The sequence below is a fragment of the Drosophila virilis genome, chromosome 4 (genome assembly GCF_030788295.1).
Source record: "Drosophila virilis strain 15010-1051.87 chromosome 4, Dvir_AGI_RSII-ME, whole genome shotgun sequence".
Lineage (NCBI taxonomy): Eukaryota > Metazoa > Arthropoda > Insecta > Diptera > Drosophilidae > Drosophila > Drosophila virilis.
The window spans coordinates 3,039,316-3,066,143 of NC_091546.1; the positions used below are offsets into that span (position 1 = coordinate 3,039,316).

At 39.4% G+C, this 26,828-nt stretch overlaps 1 protein-coding gene across 2 annotated transcripts; it reads left to right on the forward strand.

The window, feature by feature from the left end:
• Positions 1-508: 508 nt before the first annotated feature.
• H15 (T-box protein H15) lies at positions 509-18,176 on the forward strand. 2 transcript variants are annotated; one of them, XM_070209048.1, is made up of 6 exons: positions 509-1,406; positions 4,775-5,271; positions 5,376-5,509; positions 12,918-13,203; positions 14,387-14,631; positions 16,090-18,176. In XM_070209048.1, the coding sequence occupies exons 1-6, from the start codon at positions 1,073-1,075 to the stop codon at positions 16,676-16,678; spliced, it is 2,085 nt and encodes a 694-aa protein (XP_070065149.1). In that variant the 5' UTR covers positions 509-1,072; the 3' UTR covers positions 16,679-18,176. The 2 variants fall into 2 exon arrangements, with proteins under 2 accessions (XP_070065149.1, XP_002052921.1); XM_002052885.4 differs by having other exon boundaries at positions 4,775-5,250; positions 16,090-18,174.
• Positions 18,177-26,828: the final 8,652 nt, after the last annotated feature.

Sequence of the window (26,828 nt, forward strand, 5' to 3'; positions counted from 1 at the left end):
GGGCACACACACACGCGCACAAAAGCAACAACAACTAAACAGACCAACTGTCAACAGCCGAAAAAACAAAATGACGAATTTATGAACTTGTTTGCGCTCGCCAGAGTGAGACGAAACGAGTCGCACTCTGCCACGCGCTCAATTGCCCTGGCCACTCCGAACGCGCTCAGCGCTAGCAGCCATCTCGCTTGCACGCATGTCTGAGCGTTAGACTGACGCGCGCGCGCCTCAGCTGAGAGTGTATGGGAATTTTGTGTTCGTATTGGAAAACTGAAAATGAGCATGAGCTATGTGTCGACGACGTCGCTGTTCGCTGCCGCTGCATTGGAATGCTGCACATGCAGGCATATTGCCGACTCGCTCGCACGCCCATTGCTCGGAGAAGTTGTTTTTGTTGCTGCTGCGCTGCCTGCCTGTCCGTCTCTTGCGGTTAACCGCTTTACGTTGCGTGTGAAGCTTACGTGAGCGCTTTCCCACAAAACTTTTTGGCGCTTTTGCGCGAGCTGCGTAAAATTGCGGCGCCCAGTGCTGTCAGGTATTTTGCGCTAGCCGCGCAGAGCCGGACAACTAGACAGCAGCAACAATAGTAACAGCAACAACAGCAACAGCAAGTGCCTTAGACTCAGCCGCTCACACGTTAGTTCGTTAAGTTGTTTGTCGTAACGCTTCACGTAAGGGCGTTACGTGGTGTTGAAAACTTTTCGCCGTAAGAGATCGTCAGCTGTCCGTGCTGTGGCAGGGGCAGGGGCAGGGCGCAGGGGCTCGCACTCGCACTCGCACTTCGGCTTGTTGCGAATGCGTTTACATGGCAAAAAGCAAATCGCAGCCGCCACAAATTCATTCAATGGTCAGCTGTGCGACTGTAAAGCGGTTTTCACGGCAAAACGCAAAAAATCCGAAAACGCCAAAAAAAATAATAACAAAAAATATATCGCGTAACGCGCGCTTCAATCAAACAACAAATTTAACGTAACTTTGACGCAGTATTGCGCTGGTGTGAAATGTGTTAATTACAAGTTTTTCAATTTATACAACAAGGAAAATTTAGTTGAAAAATTAGAAACAAATAAAAATGCTTTTAAGCAATCAGCCGGCAAATGCCAAGCCACAGCCACAGCCGCCGTCGCCAACAGCGCCGCAAAGTTTCAAAGCCAAGTTGCAGCAACAAATCGCAACAGCAGCAGCTGCAGCTGCCGCAGCGGCAGCAGCAACAACTATTGTCAATGGCCACAGCAACAACAACAACAACAACAACAATCATCATCAACAGCAACTTCATCATCACCATCATCTGAACAATCATCATCAGCATAATATTTCCTTTGCCACGGATTTCTCAATTGCCGCGATTATGGCGCGCGGCGGAAACGCCTCGAGCAGCCGCGAGCCATCCGAAAGGAGTCTGAGTGAGTAGCAAAAGTAATTGAGACCTGCCAACTAGAGACTCCACAGACTCTAGCTGCATCTATATATAATCAAAGATATATATATATATATATCTGCTTATTACAAGTTCTAAAACAGACAGAACTTAATGCGCAAGAGACCTGCTCTGTGTTCTCTTGACATTGCCAAGAGATCGAAGCGAATATTAGAGACTACATTTGAATGAACCATAGGAAAACGCCGGTTCAAATTCCAGTCAGAGGGCATGCCAGGCGTAGAGTAGGCTATTTATGAGTCAGGCTCTTTGCTTTTATTAAAAAAATAATTAATTATATTATCAAATATATAAAGGGATATTGAAAGACATTTCTGAATAAAGAAAATGCTGGTTCAAATTCCAGTCAGAAGGTTGACATACACCATACACATACACCATTTGAGTCTTAATATTATCAAATATTATTAATATCTTAGGCGTAGATATCTTGATAGATATCTATGAGAGATTAGATAATTATCAATAAAGAAAATGCTGGTTCAACTCCCAGTTAACAAGATGGCAAGGCGTAGACTAGATCTATTCATAGGTTGGTTAATTTATTTAACTTAAAAAGTATTATTGTTCATAATATTATCAAAAAAATACAAAGATATGTAATTACGGGGATTGTTTCTAAAACAAAGTCCTACTTTCAGGGCATAAATATGCAACTCGTAGAGGACAGCTATTTATAAATTAGTTTATTTTAGTTTCAAAATGGAAGTTCAAGATTTCAGAAGAAAGTGAATCTCAGCATTAACTTATTCACAAATTCCTAAAAAAATCCCTTATTATATTACATCCTAATTGAATTTGTGGCAGTTGCTGAAGACTCTCAAATTGTCATAAATTGTCGTTCTAGACTCTAGTATATTAAGAATCAGAACTTAGTTCTTTAAAATTGATAATACATTTGCTCTAGAAGTGATTCTTAAAAAATAACAAATCAATTAAATTAAATTAAAAATATATAAAACTTGCTGGAATTGGATAGCAAATACTTAAAATAATCGTAAGACAAATTTTCTTAATGAAAAAATGTTCTTAAAAAAAAAATTTACTCGATTAAAAGCTTGCTTAGAAAATTTTAATCTTGGATGAGAGTATAGAATTATTTGTCCTTAATTAGAGTAGAGCAGAACGCTTACTTAGCATTTTAATAAGTAATTTTTAAGACAGATTTTATAATAATACAACCCATAGAAGTTCGTAAGACAAAAAATACAAAACTTAATTACGTTAAGCAAAAAATTCCAATCGAAAATCCGGTAAAACTAATTTTTTAGCTGCTTCATAACTGATTTCTTTTTATTGCCATTTCAACGATTTCGAAGGTGTGAAAAGACTTTTCGGAAATTAAATTTATGTAGCCGTTTTTTATGAGACTTTTGTTGAAGTCAAAAGCTGCATAAAATAAATATTTAAATGATTATGAACATTTGCAAAAGAACAATTTACGGCTTAGAGAAGATATATAATTTCGAAAAATTAATCTTGAATACTATTTGGCATGCGATAAATGCCGTTATCTATAATCAAATTAATTCAGTTAATAAAAAATCAACAACTGTCTGTCTACAGAGAAAGAGCTTGTATTGAAACTCTATTTTATATTAAAATTTGTTATAAGATGGTTAAGTTTTGTAAGAGCTAACAATATAAAGTGAAAAATGTTGTAAAATAGTCAAATAGTCAAAAGGAAAAGAGTTCGCTTCAGCTTTGGGCAAACGCCTATGTCATTTATTATTACTGTTTTTTGTTTATTGAATAACAAATTCAATAATCACATATAACAATATGAATTTGAATCAGAATTTGAAACAAGAAGCTCAGCCACGCAGTAGACTTCAGCTTCGCTAAGCACACTTTAGTGATTTTTTATACAAGCTTTGAGCTGGAATTGTTTTAAAATCCAGCTTAGATAAAAATTGTAGCTTTTCCGCTTTTAGGGATTTGGTTATTCGTTAAAAGCCAGTCAGTCAGTCTGTCAGTATAAATTATTTTATATACATAAAGTTAATTAAAGAACTAAATATATATATTTTAATTAAATATGGCTAAGGAGATTGTTGGCGTTAAAATGTCACCATAATTGTTATTAAGATATAAATAGTTATTTTTTTATATATAATACTCAGAATTTGGCTTCAGATATACTTGGCCAATATTCAAGAAAAATTATGAGGAGCATATTTCACAAAGGGATTTACCTAATTAATATACTCAAAAAAGACTCAATACAAAATAGACAACACTTAAATAACTTAATTGAAGTATCGAGATTATGTATTTCAATATAAAAGTTAATATAAAGAATAGAGACTATTATTTAACTATGGAATAATTGTCGATTAGTAAAGAGAAAAATATATGGAATATATATATGAAAATACATACATTTCATTAAAAATATGTATGTAAATTGATATTAAATATTTTACCATTATAATAACTATATTAAACTTTATTCATTATACGCTTATACGTAAAATACCTGTCATGTTATTGCCAAAACTGTTAGCCAAATAAAATATTAAAAAAACTAATAATAGCAATAATTATATTATTAGCTAATGATTATATTTATATATTAGTTAGTGCTAATAGTGGTAGCCTATAAATTAGTTAATGATTATGTTTAAAGCTATCCGAGACTGAGGATTTCTTTAGTTGAGTTTAGCTACTGTTACTACGCCCTCTGACTCCCACTTGGCCGTGCTTGCAGCTAAATGTTACACACTTGCACATTAAAGTATTGTCTGTGTGTGTGTGTGTGTGGTGTATTTTTTTCATCCCATAAATTGCATATTAATGACAATGCAACGTTGATGACTTGATAATTGCGGCAAATGCGCGGGCAATAAAATAATCAAAGCCTATTTGAATGCAAGCTGGCAATAGCGGGCTGGGGTTGGGGGGTGGCCAGTTGACAGAGATGGGGCGTGGCAGTGTGTGCTGCATGACATGACGAGCACGCACACTCAAACACACACACTGACACACACACACGTAAATGTGTATGTAGATATTTATCGATTTATATGCATGCGCAAAACTATTTAGATGCCATAATTGGCCCCCGCCTACCGACCGCTCTGCCAACATTTGTTGAAACAATGAGAAAATCCGTGCAACAACAAAAACAATAAAAGCGGACAGCACAAATTAACATATGAAATTGCATTTGGGAGCGCTGAAAATAATTGAATTTTTGTTCGGCTATCTGCAAATTGCATCTGTGCGTCAGCATTTGTGTTGCATGCAACATGTTGTTGCCGCCTGCCAACTTGACAACTCTCTTTAAATGGCCTGTCTTTCTCTCTCTCGCTCTCTCGCGCTCTCTGTCAGGTCCCTTGTCTGTGGAGCGCTACTCGACGCAGGATGCGGACGATGATGTTGACGTTGACGTTGACGTGGTTGACTGCAGCGACAGCGAAACGCCAACGGCAGCAGCAGCAGCTGCTGCAGCAGCGGCGGCGGCGGCGACGGCAGCGGCGACAGCAGCAGCAGCAGCAGCCGCTCAGCAGCATGCGCGTCATGCATTGCGTGTTGCACAACAACAGCAGCAGCAACAACAACAACAACAGCAGCAGCAGCAGCAGCAGCAGCAGCGACAGCAGCCGCATGCAACAGCCAACAAGCAGCGGCAACAACACAACAACAACAACAACAATCACAGCAAATCGAGCAGCCATCGAGGGCGTGCCACGGCCACACCAAGTGCCGCCGCTGTGGCAGGCAGCACGCCCTCGCCCCCGCCCCCGTCTCGCGGCGCGCACAGCCCCAGCGAAGATGAGCGCCTGTCGCCGGAGGAGCCCGCGCAGGTACGAACCAAACGCCACAAAGTTAGCACAAAACCAATTCGCGACGCACCTATGAAAAATGCATTTCCAACTAACACCCCTCCACCACCCCCCTACAATTCCGCTCTCCTCTCTTTGCCACACAGCTGCCGACGCCGAAAATTCTTGGCACATGCAACTGCGATGATCTCATGCCCGTGCAATGCCATCTGGAGACTAAGGAGCTGTGGGATAAATTTCACGAGCTCGGCACCGAAATGATCATCACCAAAACGGGCAGGTGAGCATATCTAAGGGGTAAAACCCCATAAAGACTGTCACACATAACCAGGCAGGTGTCTGGGAGAGAAAGCCATTAGAAGCTGGGTTTTAAAAGAAGTTTTTAGCTTGTGCTAAACTTATCATAGAAACTTGTTCGCCTTCTGGGAGTATAAAACGACATATTGTCTGATCTGTTAGCAACAACTTTTTCTTCATTTTTAACTCATAGCTATTAAGAAACTCCAATTTGATGTTGTAATATTAAGAATTCATACACCAATCTTTATCTGTCTATCTTACTCTCTGCCTCTGTATCTTACCCTTCTTCATCTCTTTCTTTTTCTGTCTGCATTTTATCTCTTATCATATCTCTATCTCTCTCGCATTCTAATCATATCTATCTTTCTGCTATTTTCTCACACACTTAATGTTTCATTCAGCAGAACATATTAGATTTTCATTCCCTTTTGACCCCAATCCGTAAAAGTTTCTCAGACTCTTCAGTGTCATTAAGAATATTCATTCCTGCATTTATTAATGTGCGTCTCTTTCTTTCACTGCTTATTTTCCTTAATTTTTCTTTTCGCTTCGTGCCACATTCGCAAACGTTTCACTGGCTGCAGCACCGTTTAGCCTACAATTCGCAATCAACTCAGCTACTCGTCTTTGTGTCATTCTCTGTCTTTAGCTAATCTCTCATTTCGTTTAAGTTTCCAATTAGCTGCCTTCAGGCACATGTCGCCAGTGGCATAAAAACAATTCCAGCCCATCAATCGACGCTAATCAGACACTCGAAAGCGCCGTCACAAAAAAAAAACGAGAAGAAATAACAAAAACTCATCCTGAACTCAAACGCAAAACTTGAACAATCAATAAACTCGCAAACGCCTTTCACTCACTGGCCAGGGGGCGTGTCGGGGCGATGTATAAAACACAAGTGTTCACATTTACATTCACATTCCCATTTACATTCACGACATTCGAGCGGCTCGTTTGAGAGTTAACTGCAAAATATCAGCAGCTTTTTGGTTAGTTTCTCATTACAAATGCCGCCACCTCCTCCTACCACACCTACCTGACCCCCCTCCCCCTTGTACACTTCAGCCTGTTCCTGCCCCTAAAATTGATTGACAAGGCATCGAAATAATGTGCCGTCGATTTTCGATTTTCGATTAGCAAAAGGCCAAGCCCAAAAAAAAGAGAAGGAAAAAGACGGACAAGAAATAAAGAAAAAGGAGAAGTCAAAAGCAGAGGCAGCCAAACTGGCGGCCGTTTCTTGTCAGCTGTTTTGCAGCTAAAACTCACACACAGGCACACACACACTCACACAGGCACACACACACACACACAGTTGGCGTTTGCTTAAACGACTTTTCATTCGCAACTCAACAAAGTCGACTTCAAAAATTATTGCTTGACGATATTCGTGCGAATGTCGTATAAAATGCGAAATTCGAATGAATAGCATTAGCAGCAGGTAAATGCTCGACTACAGCATACCCTTTATGTTTACTTTACAATAAGAGCATGTCTTTAAATTACTTTTAGCTTCTTTAAATAAATTTCCATATTTCTCGATTGTTTAATTTGCGAATGATCAGTAATAGCACGACGTTGATCGAATGAACATACCCTGTATTGTTACTTTGTAAATAAAAGCTTATCCTTAAAATTGCCAAAATTTCCAAAAATATAATTGAATATTGCCAGATTAGTCAGAATGCGAATGAATTAGAGCAACAAACAGTTGATCGACTACTGCATACCCTGTATTAATGCTTAAAATCAACTCAATGCAAGTCTATTCCAACTTTCTTGATAAATTTCAAAGTAGATAAGAAAAGCAGCACGAGTCAAACATACCCTGTACTGTTAATGTTTATTGAATTTTTCAATATAATTAAAAATCGAAGGCCAGTTGAATAAATGAAAATAATATTGAGTAATATTGAGTAATATAAAGACTTACCTGCATAATTATATAAGTTCAAGCGAACTTATCGAAATATGTCGGATGAAGCTGTAAGAAGAAAGCAATTGTTTTGGATAGTTTAGTTTCATATTACGATTCATGGATATAGACGAGTTAAGGAAAGAACTGAACAACTATTTTTACGTTCTGCATGATTATGGTTCTCATTAAGTATGCACAATTGTATTATGCAAATTGTTGGCCATTTTCAATGTGCATAGGGTATACATAGGTCAAAGGAGAGTTGTGCAACAGTCTAGCATGCGGAAGTAGTTGTTTTAGAAAATAAATCTATAATTATAACATACTGCAATGGGATGTGAAATACTAAAACAGATACGTGTATATACCCCTCTGCTGAAATTTGATTTACAGGGTATGCATGTATGTAACATACATTTCAGCCGCGTTGCGTTTGTTGCTTTTCGAGGCTCAGTTCTTATGCTGATGACATGCGAAATGCGCATTAGTCGCTAGCTGGTAGTTAGGAGCTGAATATGCTTTCTTCTTTTGCTTTTTCTTCTCGTTTTTTTCAGTATTTTTTCCGGCTTTCAGTTTGCGTGTATGTGTATTGTGCTTGGCAACTTTTGTTTGTTTGGGATTGTTGTGGTGTTAACCCCTTTTCACCGTGCTGGTACCTGGCAGAGGACATCCGCCCCCTGTCGCCCTGACCACCTGCCCAAACTCTGTGCGCATTTGCGACACATTAACAAATTTACTCCTTTCGCTGGTTTGCCATTCGTCCTGACTGGCAGTCAGAGCTCCTGACAGCGCCACAAAGTATAAATTGCAATGTAATAGCTGCCGATTGTCGCGCTAACAACACATTTGCATGTCCTTTGGCTTTACGAATTGTGTTTTGTTTTGTTTTTTGTATTTTTTTGTATTCGACTGCGACTCCTGTCGCCGTCTATAGCTGCTCTGCCCTGTAATTAGCACAAAAGGACCCCAATGCCGCTTTGTTTATTTACATTTGTGCGGGCTGGCCAAAGCGCCAAGGCATTACCCCTTGCCTGATATGCATCTATGTCAGCACATCGTTTAGCTGCCAGCAGCCGCTGCGAAATACCCTTCACAATTGCAGGCTCTGTTTTGTTTGAGTGATATCTTTTAAATTGCTTAAATATATGCCAAATCGAGTTGGATATATCGTGACACGAAACCAACAGCAGCAGCAGCAGCAGCTGTTTTTTGAATGCTTTCAAGCTGTGTTAATTACGGAAGCTAATAATATATTTTAGAGAAAAATATTTAATGTGCCCTGCCCTGTAAGTTTTGTCAGCGGGTTCTATATTTAACATGAAGATAGCGTGGCGTTTTTGCGTGTGCCATAAATCTTTATATATTAATTCGTGGCACAAAAAGACTTTATTTGGTTTTTATCAAAATGTCTTTGTAAGCTGCTGATAAAATTTACAAGCCACGTTCAATGCATTAGAATAATACGCAATTTTTTTTTCATAAAGAACTTAATTTAGTTTTATTCGTATTTTAACCGGCCGTCACTCAACAACTGCTCCTAAACCCAAACAACTCGCAAGTATTGCCAAAACATGTAAATGCGCAGGGCACATCAAAAGTGAGCAGCAATATGAAGCACAACGCAACCAAAGTCGAAAAGTGTCTGGCAAAATGATTTATGATTTATGAGCAGGACCAAGAAAGAAAAAGGATCGAACTGGCCTTTATAGAGACTTTTACCTGTTGCCAGGGATCGGGCGAATTGTTCGAGCTCTTGTTGCGGTCATTGAGTTAAAATGTCACGTGGTTTTTGTGGATTTTGTCACGCTGTCAGCGGTTAACAAACACCAGCGGCAATTGGCGGTTGCAATGAGAGAGAGAAAAACTAGCAGGCGGCCTAATTGTCTCGGCCAAGCAGCGGGCGGCAGACCCAAAGGCCCAGAGTTAGATCAGATGAGCGGAGTACGAGAGGTACGAGAGGTACGGCCGGCAGCGGGTATTCAAGAAATGTTTGTCAATATTTTAGCGACAACTCTTCACGCCTGTTAGGTAATTGTTTTTATTCTCCGCAGTTTTGGTTCCGCACAGTTCAAGCCGTGCGGACAGTAGCCCCTCGGCCAAGGCGCGTAGCAATTGCAATTTTCATGCTATTCTGCAGCGTACACACACCAAAAATGTGGCTACAAACTCACCTTAAGCTAACCTGGGCGCTCGACAATTTATTAATTTTAAACAATTCTCGTACCACTTCATTAATATTTTATTGTCTGTGGCGGCCTGGCAGCTGAGCTATGTGAGGAAACATTTATCATTCGGCCGAGGACAATAATGAAACAAGTTAATCCCCTACAGAAAGGTGCAGGATCTGTGGCTATTTAGAGTACTCCACACATTTGGATCGGGGGCAGTTTATAGCTTAATATACATTGTGAGAAATTTATAATAATTATAATTGATTAAAATTATAATTATTATATAAGTATAGTATAACAGGTGATTGTTATACGGTTATGCTGTTATACTCTTATACTGTATTAAGTTATGAAGTTATACTGTTGTATTATTCAGATGTTATACTGTCATCATATTATTTCTCTCTATTAGATTGAAAGGAAATTAAAAGTGAATTTAGTTAAGGATTTATTATGATAACTATGAATTTTAAATGTTTTTGAAAAGTTTTCAAAGGTTTTACGCTCAAATTTCTAAGGAAAATTCTAGAATGAAAATAAAAATTGATTATTTTCATATATATGCACATTGATATTCTCATTTTTTAAAGCATTGATGTAAGAACTTATCAAACTCAAACATATATTTTTTTTCATTTATAAAATATACTCACATACAAATTCATTTCTCAGTGTAAAATTGTCAAGTGTTTGTAACTACCAAATTATGAATTAATTAAATAATAAAAGTGAGTGAAAGAGAAATAAATAAGAGGGAGTAAGAGAGATCGAGAGGGACAGAGCTACAAAGAGAGCGCTGTAAATAAGCTGCGCTTCATATATTTTTACAAGCAGCGATAAAGATCGCTCAGTTTTGGTCAGGTTAGCTGCAACTGGGGGTTGCTTTGAGCGCTTGGGAAGAACGGCCAACTAAATTAGCATTTAGTTGCATTTATTAACTCAAAGCTGGCGGCTTAATTTGCTGGAACTAAGGTGTTGATAATTAATTCGTATAGTTCCCGGGGCGGAAGTGCGGATAAGTTGCGGCTCATATGGCCCCAGGCGGTTAGAGAAGAGCCCTCTAATTGGGCGTGAGTGCGAGAGAGAGGGAGAGCGAGAGAAGTGAAGGAGGGGGAGGGGGGGGGGCTACCTTGGCCAAGCCAGCTAATTGAAAGTCTGGACCCCAACGTGTAGGGTATCGCAGCTAACCCTCTATGGCAAATGGTGTGTAAACTTCATAATTGTAACCTTTGGCACCTAAAGCCAACCAGTCTGGGAAATGAGTGAAAGCCATTTCCCTAATTTTCCCATAAACAAATACATAAAATCCACACTTGGACGCATAGAGCAAAATAATAATAATGCAGGGCAAGAGCAAAAAATAATAATAATAAAAAAAAACAAGAACAACAACAAGCAAATACGTGTGTATATAAAACGGTGCCACGCCCACCACACCACAACGTCCGTACAGTGGACGTGGCGTTTTGGGCAGAGCCCGCAGGCGGCAGCAGTTGCCGCTGAGTTGGCTCATAAAAATGTATGTAAATGTTGGGAATATGATTTACGACATTTCCGCTAGTAAAAGAAGGACGGCTGCCGCGGGGGTGAAAATAGGGGGAAAATAGAAAGGAGTGGGCGGCTTTGGGCTTGTATTAGCTGCTGCTGCTGGGCGTGGCAGCGTTGCGTTTGGCATTTTCACACATTTATGGACACATTAGCAAGCTATCAAAAGTGTTTGAAACTCTTCTCAACACTGGCTGTTGATTTCTGCTCGCAATTAGATTTGTGGCCAGAGTTGCCAGCACGTCAGGCTCGAGTGCAGTTGGCAGTAGCAAAGATGGCAACTCCGCGATAAGCTGCCCCCTACAATGGTGCTAATTGTGGCTTGCAACCGGCAACTGCAACTGGCAACTGCCACTGCAATGACAGTTATTAATTGGGCAAATCTACACGTGTGCGTTGGCAACCCTGGCCACAACATGCGTCCAGCATGGCGGCCAAGTGCACCAGACACGCCCACACGCCCACACGCCCACCCGTTACGCGGGCGCAACCAAATGAATCCATCTACAGACATACATATCTGTGTCTATCTGTATCTGCATCTATGTATGTATCTGTATGTAGTCGGCGGGATTTATGGTTGACATTATAACAGAAAATTATTAACAATTAGACGACGTACTGCACGATTTTTATTGGCATAGACAGCTGACGAACGGCTCGGGCTGTGATTTATTGCTTTTATTTGTAATGTGTATTATCTATTTATTTAAGTATAGTTTAATACCAAGCCCTACTCACAGCTAGCATAGCCAAGCCCACCTTAATGCCATAGCTGGCGCTTCATACCAGAAACTTGTTTGTTGCGTTTTCGCTTTCTTGCTTTAAATTAACTCTCAATCACTTGAGCGTGGTTTGATATTACTTTTCATGTCTAATTTAAAAAGACTAAGACTTGTACAATAATATATCCAAACATTAGCTGGGAATTAGAACCCGAATTTTCGTTGTGCAGACTAAAGACTATACCCGAGGTCTACTATTTTCATACTCTCGTAGAGGGCGGAAAACTTTTTTATAAGAGTAGGAATCTTATCGAAACTTGAGATATATGAGTTTTACGATGCTCCTTATATATGAGGAATATATTAATGTATTATTTATTTAGTATTCATGAAGTTAAGCCTAAGACTCAATATTTTCTCCTAAGGCTTTACAAGTTCTGATTGCAATATAGTTCTCCTTGTAACGCACCCAAATATCATTTTTGTAGTTAACCAAAAATTATATTTGTATTTCTATTGTTAATTAGTGGATTATTATGACAAATGTTGCAACATTCATTTACAACTCAACTAAAAGCCACAACCTGCACACACACACGCACACACACACATTCAGATAGGCATAAAAAAACAACAGGGCAACCAGAAGACAAATGACAAAAGAACTGGGCTGGGTCATTAGCGTCATTTACACTTAGCTGGCCACAACTGCGAGTCGAGTCGACTCGAGTTGAGTCGAGTTGAGTTGTTGTGGTTTGTCAGGGTGTTGGGGGTAGGGGATCTTGGGGGTGGCTACTTCGTCGCGGAAATGTGTCAAAAACGTGCTAAAAGTCATAAAATTAAATATGCGTCTTATTTACATACAACCACCGCCGGGCACAATGGCGGGCAATAAAAAAAGGAGCTGGAACAGAAACAGGACACATAAAACTGTAGCGCACTTTTCCACATTTTCTTGGGGCATGCAACATTCTGGTTCTCGTTCATTTGTAGATTTAATTTTCAGCATTTGGCTTTTTGGTCTACTTTTAGGCGCATGTTCCCCACGGTGCGTGTGAGTTTCTCGGGCCCGCTGCGTCAAATCCAACCGCCGGATCGCTATGCCGTCCTGCTGGACATTGTGCCGCTGGACTCGAGACGGTATCGGTATGCGTATCATCGCAGCTCCTGGCTGGTAGCCGGCAAGGCGGATCCGCCGCCTCCGGCACGCATCTATGCGCATCCTGACAGCCCCTTGAGTCCGGAGGCGTTGCGCAAACAAGTCGTCTCCTTTGAGAAGGTGAAGCTGACAAATAACGAAATGGATAAGAGCGGACAGGTAAGCACTACTGCGAGTGTATCAGTGTGGGTCAAAGGTTGACTGCAAAGAACGTCGACGTCAGCAGAGAGAGAGCGAGTGATAAGACAGAGAGAGAGCATTGACACAATGTAAAGCGACAGCTCTACAAATCGATGGTTCACAATAAAAGTTGTGAACATGTTTAAATAGAGGGTGGAATTCCAGAGCGCTGACAAAAGTTAGAGCTCAAAGAAAAGCCAGTCCTGTCACATTATGTATTAGTAGAAAATATAGAAAAAAAGTCTTACATGATTCCTGAGGTTATCGGAAGAGCAAAGATGCTTATTCCTATTCTTTCTTTTTTTTTTAGTTCTATATTTCTAAGGAAGAAAATGCCAATAACAGAAACCTACAGAAATTGAAGAAAGAAGACTGAGATTGAAATCCTCTTTTTGAAAAACGATCTAAAGCGATTCTTCCTATTTTTTTTTAGAAGAAAGCGTCCAATTTGCACAAAACCCGGCAATAATTTTTCTATAGCAAAGAAGTACATCTTGTCGCAGACAACTTATTCGAATTGTTTATTTTGCTGAACACTAAAAATAGTATAGTATGCCTACATTTTAAAGGCAAAGCAAAGAAGCCGCGAAAATTCGTAGCTATTATCAGGCAGCAGTTCCTTAACAATCCTGGCCAAGAAAACATATATGAATAATTTAGGCAAGACAAAATACATAAAAAGCGCGGCGACTGGGCTGCCATTGTTTGCAGGGTTCAGAGAGAGAGAGAGAGAGAGAGAGAGAGAGAGAGAGAGTGCGAGAGAGACAGCGAACGAACCTGTCTTACAGCCGGTATATGCAAATTCCAAAAAATGAATGAAAATTGTTGGCAATTTGGTGGCAAATGCAAAAGCCGCGTCCAAGGCAAGCTTCCCCTATGCCTGCTCCTATAAACCCATACACATATATATGTATATATATATATAGCTATATACCTGCTACTGGCCCTATATCATATATGCCTTGCCATATAACACGGCAAGTGGCGACGCTCTGTTTACGAGGCAGATACTTCTCTTCCTCTTTTTTATCGCCGCCATAAAGGATGCTGGCCCGGAAAAGCGTCAAAACAAACGCCGACTACTTTTTATAGTTGTAAATTTTTTATAAGAACCCGCCGAGGAGTAAAAACCTGAGAAAATATTTGTTTTTTTTTTTTGCAGGTCGTGCTGAATTCAATGCATCGATATCAGCCACGCATCCATTTGGTGCGTCTGAGCCATGGCCAAAGCATACCCGGCAATCCCAAGGAGCTGCAGGATATGGATCATAAAACCTTCGTGTTCCCGGAGACTGTATTCACGGCCGTGACGGCCTATCAGAATCAATTGATTACAAAATTGAAAATCGATTCGAATCCGTTCGCCAAAGGATTTCGCGATTCGTCGCGTCTGACTGATTTTGATAGGTAAGCAAAAAAAAAAAAACAAACAGAACTATTTACAAGATTGCGCGCGGGGGCGGCGTGTTTTGAGTGCTCGTTACGCAACTGCAAATAGTTGTTGACCCCCAGCAATTTTATGAGGCTCGTTTGCTGATTTATGACCTCATTTACGATGAACCTCTGTCGCTTCGGTTAGCCGGAAAAATCGTACAGTAGCCCGAGCAACAGCCGCTGATTAGCGAAAATGTGTGAAAGTCTGCAGCAAATGCAATAGAAAATCTTGGCAACAAAGTCAATTTCAATTAGCGACTGTTTAAAGTGGAGCAGCGGGCATTTGCGGCACAAGATTAAAGAACATTTCCGACAAAATTAAAAACAAAATACATTTGTTACTTGATTACGTTGCAGACATCAAAATTGTAGCCAAGTAGCATACATCTCTTCCTTGGAAGGACTTCCGAAAGAGCCCAGCCTTTTTGGTAGATTAACATTTTTTAAGGAATTTTTATATTTCGCAATTTTTGCTAAAATATTTGTTTATGTTTTTATTTATTTATTCATTTTACTCCTTTTAAAAAGTAGGTATTATAATTTTGTCATGAAATGTGTTACGAAGAGAAGGAGAGCCCATAAAGTAGATAGATTCCAGATCAACATCAACAGGCGAGTTGATGGATCGGATCCGATCAGCAAATTTAATTTTTTTGTAATTTATTTTATTTTATTTTCTGAAAAGCCTTTTGACAAGTCTTTTAACAGATCTAAAATATTTGTTCCTTAAATCCTCTGTTACCCTTTCTTTTAGAATATTTCAATGGTAGGAACTTTGAAAAACTTCACGCTTAGATTTTCTTTTGTAAAATAATTGTTTAACAGTTTTTCAACATTAAATGTCCACTTGCAACTTCAGCCAGCAGCAACATGTTGCATGCAACAAGCGCACAGGTTGCACAGGACTCCCGACAGCCCGCTGCAAAGGGAGCTGCCCTTTTAAAATATAATTTTTTTTTTTGTTTTCGACAGCGACTTTAAATGTGTTGCAAGGCGGCGGCTACGTGTGCTATTAAGACAGCAAACGCAGACCAGCAGCCAGCAGCAGCAGCAACATGGGCAGCAGCACCAGCAACAACAGTAACAACAACAACAACAACAACAATAAGAACAACATTCAATGTTTTTAGCCGGCACGGCGGCGTCTTAAGTGGCGTAAATTACAGATCGGCGCTTTTAACTTTGAAGCTGATTCGTACATGAAATGAAAACACGAAAATAATGAGTGAATGTTGTTGTTGTAGCCGCTGTTGTTGTTGTTGCTGGCGTTGTTTAGTGTCGGCAATTGGCAGTTACTTTCAACGTAATTATGTTATTGCTCTTTGGCGTTGCCTCCGTGTTGCACCAGCAACAAGTTACCCATCTCTCCCTCACTCTCTCTTTCTCGCGCACTCTGCCAACCTGCTCTTTCGCTCTTCTTGTTTCTTTTAGAGATCCGATGGACTCGTTCTTTTTCGATCAGCACATGCGCGCCGCACCTCTGCGCTTTTTTCCGGATCCGCTGATGGCGCAACTGACGCCGCAGGAGGCGGACGCCGCCTCGTTGGCGCTGCTAGAGAAGGCGCGCCAGCATTTGCAGATGTTTGGCCGTTCGCCGTATACGGAAATGTTGCTGCCGCATTTGTATCAGCGTGCCGCGCCACCCGCACCGCCGCCGCCACCCACATCGCTGGGCGCCTTTCAGCTGGGCATGTGGCAGCAACAGTGGCCGCAGCTGACCGCCGGCTTTCTGGCCAGCGCCAATCAGCAGGCGGCATTTGCGGCTGCCGCAGCCGCGGCAGCTGGGGCCAGTCGTACGCCGCCGCCGCCGCAGTCGCAGTCGCAGTCGTTGCTGCATGCACCGCCAGCGCCTGCGACGCCCACATCATCATGCGGCTCAGCGTCGCCGGATTTGCGGATCAAGACGCAGCTGGGCCACTATCCGCAGCGCTTCAGTCCGTATCAAGTGCCGCAGCAGCAGCAGCAGCAGCCTCAAGCCGCCTCCTCGCCGGCGCCCTCGATGCGCGCAGAGAGTCCCTAAGTGCCCCCGCGCGGCCCTCGCCGAGGGGCACAAGTGCGAGCCCGAACGCAAGGAATATAATAATCAAATAAACTACACGAAATGTATGTGCAATGATCGAAAAATGTTTGTAAATAACCCCCCATCCCTGCCCACACAATCCAACACTCAAAGCTGTGTAGCTAAACATGTTGTAGCAACATGTGGCAGACACTCAACTTAGCAGCTCGTTTATGACACGCAGCTGAGACGTGTTTAGAAATTTATTGGAATTTAATTGAAATTATCAGATCTTGCAAATATTTACGAGAAATTAAATAACATTTTTTTTTGAAGAAATCTTGTTGAGCAACTGAATGAAAAAGTGAATGAAAATAACTAAATAATGTTGAAATATCAAAAATTCGAGTTTCAAGCATTATATGAAATTTGTATGAAATTATATAATAGCGATATTTTAAATGTCAAGCATTCCACTGCCAAACAACATTTGTTCAATCATTTTATCCTGATAAAAGTGTGCAATACTTAAATGAAATTTTAAAATAGAATTTATTGTAGAAGAAACAAGGAAATAAATAAATAATCAAACTGCTTAAATTAAAATAATAAATAAGAAACCATTTCGGTATGAGTTAAAATAATAAAAATAAAAAATTTATTCGGCTTCAATCACAAAGAATTAAAAAATAAATAAAATACAGTTTAAATAAACAAATATATTAAAAATAAATAATAATATTAAATAACCAAGCTATCTACGGCAACTGAACTCAATAAAATATCAACTTATTTCTTTAAATTAAATTCAGCTACACTCAAAAACAAAAGATTTGTATTTTTTTTTCATTTGAGTGTAGCGCAATTAATATACAAATATATACAAATGCAGCTGATGGAATTATGCAAAGCCAAAAAACAAACAACCAAATTTTAAACATGAATAAAATTATTTTTTTTTCAGTAAAAGAAAACAAAGCAAGAAAAACAAGCTGAAATATAACTATGCAATAATTCCAAAAAATATTGTCAAAACAATTTATTTTTAATACTTTCGAAAATCTTGAAAATTCCAATAAATTTCTAAACTCATTGCAGCTGCTGCTCGTTAAGCTGAGATAAATATAGTATTTATTTAAATGTATATGTACTTAAAGTAGTTCGTAGTTTTAGCCGTGTAACAGTATTAGTTAATTTAATTAGGCTTAGATTAGTGCAAAAATGTCGCTTGTGTTTCAAAATTTAACTCAAATTTTTTTGTTTGTTTGTCTAAATGTTCCTAACTGCAAAAAAATATATTGTAAAAAGTGAAAAGCTAATGTACACTTTTGGACACGCCCCCCTCCCACAGCCCCTAATGAAAACTGAAAATCAAAAACAAAAAAAAAGCGAAACAAAAAGCAAAACTATTTAAATTATGTGCAAAAATAATAATAAACAATTTATAACACAATGGAGAAGATGAAAAAAGTGTTGTTCGTGGCGAGTTCAACATCTATCTCTAAACAATTAATAAATGATCATCATGATGATGATGTTGATGTTGTTAATGATGATGATGATGATGTGCAGTCGGCAAAGAAACTGCAGCCGCACGTGATGCGCAGTCGCGCGTGGCAGAGCTACGTTTGCAGCAGAGGCAGCATTGGCAACGGGGGCAACAGAGGCAGCAGGGTTGCCACTGACATTTATGCCGCGCCAAATGGAATATAATTTATAGAATTTTGTGCTCTTTATGAAAGTCTAATTAATTACAAGTCCGTGTTTTATACTCCTATCATATCATTTCCACTTTTCAAGTCATTTGTAGCCGCGCGGGGTGAGTGTGGAGGGGGGTTAGTCAATATAGTTAAAGGGTTGCCAGTTCGTTGTGCAGCGCATGCAATCAACGATGGAGATGCCAGAAACGGAGACAGAGAGACAGACTGAGAGAGAGAGAGAGAGACAGTCATGCTATGCAGCAGTGGCGGCAGCGGAAGGGGTAAGTAAGTATTCGATGTTGCAGTTGCAGTTGCACGCGACATGCGTCATCAATTTCTAATGATGTATGTCTTCAGCACGGACATTTGTTATGAATTGTTAATTGTTGTAGCTTTTGTGCAGACATTAGTTATTAATATTTTTTAATGCACTTTTTAATTAGTTACTAGCACAGATAAAGCACTAATAAATGCAGAGAAAAGCCACCAAGAAACTGCTCTGAGTAGGGACTATTTACACATTGAATAAAAATCGTTGAAAAAGTAGCAAAATCACTTTGGATACAAACTGAGTATCCAAGCTAAGCCACGCTAAGGTCTCTCGTGTCCCACCTCCCTGTTCAGCCTTTAGCATGGTCAGAAGGTTTTGCAGAAGGTAGCGTTTGACTCAACATTTAATTTAACATTTCGATTTAAAATGTAAATTAATATATAACTTCACATTTGATCTTACAGTTTGCTTCAACATATAGATTTAACAGTTGATTCAACAAAGATTTTCTAGTTTCGACACGATCCCGACCTTAAAAAATACAATTAAAAATAACTTGCATGAAAGAAAATTGTAGTACTTAAATATTTGTACATTGTGTGGATTTCCAAAGTTTTCTTGTATTTGCAAATGTTTCAATTTGTAACAATTAGACATTTACATACATGTTATTGTTGGTTACAGCATATTTAAAACTCGTGCTGTCAATCATGTATAATTACAAGGCCCACACACACTCGCACACACGCGCACAGCGTTGCCAGACAAGCGCAAAAGGCCCTAGCATATGGTATAAGGCCCGTATATGATAATAACTTAATTTTTATGCCCATAGGCCACGAAACAGAGGCGCGCAGCGAGAGAGAGAGAGAGAGAGAGGCGCGGCCTACTTCAAAACTTTTCGACGGCATATTTAAATATGGCTTACATAACAGCGAGTGTTTAGGGCTTACCTGACCTAACCGATAACTAACTAATAATTATACACTCGCAGCTTGCAATTATAAAATCATTTTTAAGCAACTAAACAACTTTCCAAATATCTTAATTAACCCAGCCCCTGCCGACTTTTGCTATTGGAAAAATTGTGAGAAAGTGTCACATTTCTATTAAGTATTCATGAGCAGTGTGTAAATTGGGTTCTTAACATATTAATTATTGCCTGAAAGCATTTTAATTGCTTGGAATTCCGATTGTTCGACTGTCCGAGCAATCATTATGTATTTATTGACATGTTTGGTTTCTATCCAATTACATTATTAATTATTATTCTACCATGGAACTTTATTGGTAAACAGAGCTTGGCTTATGGTCTTTAGAAGTGAGTTGATGGGGTATACTCTATATAATGACACACCCTATACAAATTTAAAGGAATACACAGTCTAGAACTGTACGTAACTTTGGTTATTTAGGGCACAAGAGAGAAGGTCTTAAAAAAGTGTGTACAGACATTGGGTTACATTTTAAAGATGATCTACTTGTCTTTTATCGAGGAGAGTCCACATACAAAATTTACTGACTGCAGCTCTCCTAGACCCTGAATTCGACTGGGTAAAAGAAGATAACTCTGTCTAGCAGCTAAATATCTGTCGACAAATTAAAGAACTGCCGGAATTTAGGCACGCTCAGACATATTTAAGCAAAATCTGATGGAATACACGTAGACCTCACACCCCAAATTGTAGATAAATGTAGATTAGCTGCAATTTTCTCACTCACTGCGACAAAGTCGTACACAAATTATCTCGCCACTAAAAATTTGCCTAATTTCCAACATAAATATGAAGGAGAACTTATCAGAAGCGACCGATCTATGAATACCCCAAGCATATCTATGTAGCTGTCCGGGCAAAACGTCGGCAACCTTTTCTTTAGACTCTCTCATGTTGTTGTTGTTGTTGTTGACTAATTTTTGTGTGTTCTAAGCCTAAGCCTGGACACGGGGCGAGCAGTAGCTGGCGCGAGCTGGTATGAAAAATAACAAAACACCCTCAAAAAAACATGGAAATTGGTAGCCAACCTGCCCAGGCGCTAACAAATTTATGTCTTCTTCAGGCTTAGACAACGCGAAAGGTGCCACTAAATTAGCTGAGCAAGAAAAAAGTATTCTTTTTTTCGAGCGGCAAAGGCAAAGGTAAAGGTGCAGGCAAAGGTAAACGCCGCTCAGCTCATTACACACAATTTGCAGTTAGGTGCGAGCATATAAATTTTGTCTAGTCGGGTCGCCAGCTCGGGGAATATCCTTATCAAAATTATGCACACTTTTATCTAAATTATTATTTTGTATATCTTTTTTCCGCCTTTTTTTTTTGGTGTAGGTGTGTTTGGGGCAGGTACCTTATAAATTGTATAAAGTGAAAGGGATTTCTTTTTTTTTTGGAAAACATTTCAATGTGAGCAAATAATTAATTTTAAAGTTCCGAAATCTGGTTAGTATTTACTAAAGTTGGCATAAGGATATTAATGGGCCATGTACGGCAAATCTATTAAAAGTATTCCATAGATCGTAAGATAAGAAATATATTCCATATATCCATTGAAAAGCTAACAAGGAGGACGCGTCTATATCGAATGAAAATAGTATAATAGTACAAATAAAATAATATTTTTAATGTATCAATTATTAAGAAAACAGTTAGAGTCACATATTATTAAAAACTAATAGAAAATACTGGTAATGAAAATGTTTTTCATCATCTACCCACCAAAATACTTAGTTAACAATAAAAACGTTCGGTATTTTATTTGAATACACAATATACCACCCCAGTAAAATACATTCTCAGAGTCAAAAATACTACAAATTTCATATAAAATACTAACATTAACTATCTACATAATCATAAAAAATGACTTTAATAAATTAAAGAACAGACTAAAAAATATGACATTAAAATACCAGGCCACAGCCAGAAATTCTATAACCTAGTACAGGTACTTTTAACAAGCCGTTTCACCTAACGAGCCCAACTGTGGACATTCTAATTGCCTCGCTTTGGTTCTTGTTTGTTTTTTCATTTTTTTAACTTCATTTTTTTGTGGGCGTGGCATTCGCATTAGGCATGAACATGAGTTAATTATACCATAAAAATGTTTATTCAATTTATCAAAGCAACATGAAAACCAACAAGCGTCAGCTTGTCAAATAACAAGATACATCTACATTGAACCAGCGACTGCACTTCACTCTCTGCTGTGTATGCCCCCTCCACCAACCCGCAGGAGGGCTCACTTTACGTTGTTTTTCCTCCCCGACGTAATGCTACCATGATTTGGCAATTTTCTTGTTTATGGGTCTCGCTTTTGATATGCTGTGGGTACAAGTATTTGGCGTGTGTTATGGAACCCCTAGAGATGGCAGCTGGGCGAGATATAAAAGTATCTTCTGTACGGCAAAAGAAACTAAATTATCTTAGAGATACAAATTATTATAAGAATATGTTTAAGATCAAAGAAATATTTATGAATTTTCTTAAACTTTGATGTAATGTATTTATAGACAACTGCTTTATGTTAGAAAAAGTATCTTTTAGATCGAAAAGTATCTTGAGGAAACTAGGTGAATCATTAATTTCTCGATTTTGTGCTGTAAATGGCAAAAATTGAGATAGAACAGTATCTTAGTCTGCGGAGAGTATCTTAAAGATGGGAAAATGGCAAAAATGTAGACAGGAAAGTATCTGGGGCAATAAAAACTATCTTAAAGATAGACAAAATTTATGCAAGAAAAATTTTGAAAAATATGTTAAATATTGTAAAGCCTCATTAAGTTCATTTTATATATTGTCGTTTATTATAGTTCTTTATTGTGTTAAATAGTAATGAATCCTTAATTATTCTTTACGACGAAGTATTTTGTAGAGTACAGTCCTCTACAAAATACCTCGTCGGCCATCTCTAAAAGGTATACAAATATCGCAAGCTTGTGGGCACAAAGCACAAAAACGCCTCAATGCCCGACTTTATGGTAATTATGGTTATTTTAATTATATATGCAAACTATGTATGAATATACAAATATATACTTTGTAGTAAAAGTCAAAGACTTGTAACAAGCGCTCTGAAAATTGCCATGAAATTAATTTCCCCAACTTTCAGGGTATGTAGGGGCCGGAGGCAGGGGGGGGGGGGGGGTCGGCGAGTGCGCGTCATGTGAATCGAGAATTATGCCAAAGGCCTCCGTCGCGAGGCGTCGTGTCCAGGGCACAAACAAGCGATGCCTACATCACACTTCAACACAATCCGGCAATTTCATCGAATGCCAGGACGCAGACAAAGTAGCAGCAAGCGGAGTACGAAAAGGGGGGGAATGGAGGGGGGAAGCAGTCAACCCCTTTTCGAGTAACCCAAATGCATTTCACGTTACGTCAGTTGAGAATTTTCTCCTGTGCAGGCATGCATGTACACAGTTTATCTCCCTCTCGCACACGCGCTTACTCTCCTCCTCTCTTTCTGTCCCTCTTTCACGTCTGCCTTTGTCTGCATATTGAAAATTTGCATGTTTAAGCATATCCTTGCCAACACTTTCCATGCCGGCCATACTTGCTTGCCCATATATGTATCGGCACAGAGGCGTAGACAGGGGGGCTGTCTTTTATATATTAAATAATATATGAATTCAAATGTTTTTGTGTTAACACTAAAAAGTCAAAACAATCAAGGCGTCCTTTAAAGTTAATTCTTCAAAACAAACATTTATAAACTATAAATATTTTCATAAAGTAATATAAACATTTAAAATAGATGTAACCCCCCCTGCCCACTGAAAAATATCTTAACTACGCCCCTGCTGCTGGAAATCAAGCCCTGTGAGGGCAAAGGGAGCTGCAACATGCCGGAAGTGCGCGCAGTTTAAAGCTTATCGCTGCAATTTAAATTGCCCAAGGATATGCGCTCCTTATTGAAGGCAAATCGGGACGTGTGAAGGTGGGGCAGGGACGGGCGCAAAAGGTTTCTTTTGGGGGCTGAACACTGTGCATATATCAAATAAATAAAATATAATTTCCGTGCAAATTAGTTGCAATTTTGTGCACGGACGACGACGTTCAATGAACTCTGAAGAAGGAACTCAGCTTTTGGATACGCATCTTTCGTGTGCGGTTCATTAACTTTTCGACACAACTGTCAAGATGCAAAATGTTGATAGCAAATAGATATATATATAGTATATGGGCTAACTGTTGATTGATCAGTCGAGTGTTTTGTATCTTTAAGATGACAAAAATGCTCATCATTAGGCTGGCAACTTGCTAATGACCATTAATAAATGACAACTGCGTGTATGTGTGTGTGAGTGTGTGTGTGTGTGTGTGCATTAACTAAATGTAATGCTGCCTGCAATGAAAAATGATTATTTCATGGCCAAAAGTATCTGACAGATACGCACACAGCCATGCCATGCCAGGCGTGCAAGCGGAGGGCAGGCGGGCGGGCGGAGGGGCAGTCGGACAGACTATTGCTTAGTTTGGTGTTGACACTTGAGAAATTTGTAGCTCATCTTTTGCACGCATATCTCGATGCTAGCAAAAAGGCCACAGACCAAAAACTGCAGACGACAAAACAAGCCAAGTGGTAAGAGGGTAGGGGAGGGAGGAAAGGGGGGGAAAGGGATGACTGCACACAGCTTTGCCACTAATTACAAATACACACACACACACACACACATATGCACACACACATTTGGCACACATGCGAGCCACACAACAGAGTGGAAATGTATCTTACAGATACAAAGCGCTCGCAGCTGGGCAGCTGCCGCTTGGCTTTGCCGGCCATTGTGGGCGTTGTTGCAGTCAACTTAATGGCTCTGCTTAAAATATATATTATTATTATTTCTGTTTTTTCTGTTTTGGCACTGCTTGTAATAAGATGTCAACGCTGTTTAAATCACTTTCAGATATATGCAAATTTACAGCAATTGATAATGTATCTTGCGCAGCTTTGCTGTCATCTTAATATACTGGACTATTTATATTTATGGAGCCAAATTGATATACATAATACAAATACATGCAAATAAAGGATATAAGACATAAGGCATATAATTAAATTAATATACCTATTTTATTTTATTATATATCCTATATCCCATATTAATTAAAAATAAATAAATAATAGTATTAAATGAAATATTTATATCTAAATTGTGTATGGAATATTTCTAAAAATAATTGATAATATGAATAATAATAATAATTTATTATATAATGAATCGTAAATAACAAATAATAAAAAAAATATATAGATACAAAAATAATAATTTCGAACAATTTTCCTATCACAAATTTCTATTTCTTATTTTTTGGTATACCCAAATATATTTATGCACGCATTTATCAACAGAGTAAAATATGTTCTGTACGGCACTTCGTTAATATGATTTCGAACCTAATTTCCCATATTTCTTATTCCGTGACATATTAATAAATATTTATCTTTTAGCATCTATGCGTATAAACGCGCGCTTCGATGAGCTGTCAAGTGATTTTAATGGCAACAGGTATGAAAAAATCAAGCACACTTTTTATTTTCTTCAGAAGTAAACATTTTAAAAATAAATATTTTCGCTCTATTTTTCACTGGCCCGAACATTTTTTATGGTCTGTGAATTATGTGTGCGTGTGTGTGTGCGAGGCGTGGCATTTCAAAAATAATAATGTGCGCGAAATACGAATAAAACTTAATGTTAATCAGGTGCGAAATATACGCGAACGGACATCAAAGTGAAAACGTGGGCGGCAAATAGAAAACAGACGAGAGAGCGCACGCGTCCGCTCCTCTCCACCCCCTTAAGATGGATCAGGCAGTTGCGGCGAATATGGAATACGAAAAGCAACAACAACTATGAGAGCGAATAAAAAGTCGAGCGACTAGTTTTGAGTGAGTTTGTAAAAGGCGGCCATTTTGGGCGGCTCAAGCTCAGCCGCAATGGGAGAGCACGAATGGAAGAGACAGAGAGAGAAAGAGAGAGAGAAAGAGGGAGAGAGTGAGCGAGAGCGGCATTCCAGTGAGCTTTCCAGGCGACAGGCGCAAAAAAATACGTGAAGGGGAAATTGTGAGCGAAAATTGCGCGTGTGCGTGCGTGTGTGTATGTGTGTGCTTTGCTAAACAGCCGGATGATTGAGGGCGTTGCTTGGCAAAAATGGCAGACAATGTTGAAAGCTTTAACTACAGGCAGCAAGAGAGTGAGTGAGAGAGAGAGAGAGGCACAGGAGTTGGAAGGTGAGACACAAAACGAAGATGGTAGTGTTAAGGCAAGAGGAAAAGAAGGGATACGCTGAGTGGGCAGACAAGTTGCAACTTGTCCGTAGCTTGTTAACAATTGCAGCACTCAAATAAATGAGAGAGAGCCATGGATTTCAGAGTGTGTGTGTGTGCATGTGTGCATGTGTGTTTGTGTGAGTCAGAGAAATTAGTTTTGCCAAGGCACAGAAGAAGCTGGAGCAGGGGGAGGGGTGTCGGCTGCAGCCCTTGTAACAGTTGCCTGGCTGCAGGCAATAAACTTAATTAAAAGTCGCACGAGACAAAAAGCCACACAAAATGTGATTAAAAACAAGCAACAGAGTAATTTCTTCTTCTTCTTTTTTAAGTATATAGGTGTCTGTGTGTTTGTGTGTATATATAGCAGGCAGCGGCTGCTGTGGCAACAAAAACTACAACAACAACAACAAGAACAGCAGCTCCTGCAATTCCAATGCCAATTCCTCCCCAGCCGCCTCTCACTCGCAATTGTTTGTCACTCAACAGCGTTGTCTTGTCTGCGCCGCTCCGCCTTCTGACACACGCGAGGGGCAGGCGGGGTGGGGGGTTTTTACACATTTCACTTGCCACATCAAAGTCGTGTTGTTGCTGTTGCTGCCGCTGTTGTCGCTGCTGATTATTCACATCGATTGGCATTTGTGAAATTTCACGAATTGGCACTTTTTACCACTTGGGTGGTTCGCGCTTTTCGCGCGTTTCTCTCACACTCTCACTCTCTCTCTCTCTCTCTCTCTCTCTCTCTCTCTCTCTCTCTCTCTCTCTCTCTCTCTCTCTCTCTCTCTCTCTCTATCTGCGCTAAATTTGTACACACTTTTTTGTTGCTATTAATCGTATATGTTGTTGTTGTTGTTGCTGCTGCTGTTGCCACATTCCCCAAATTGCATTGCAACCAATTGACAATTCGTTTCACACATCAAAGCTGCCTTTTTGTGTGGTC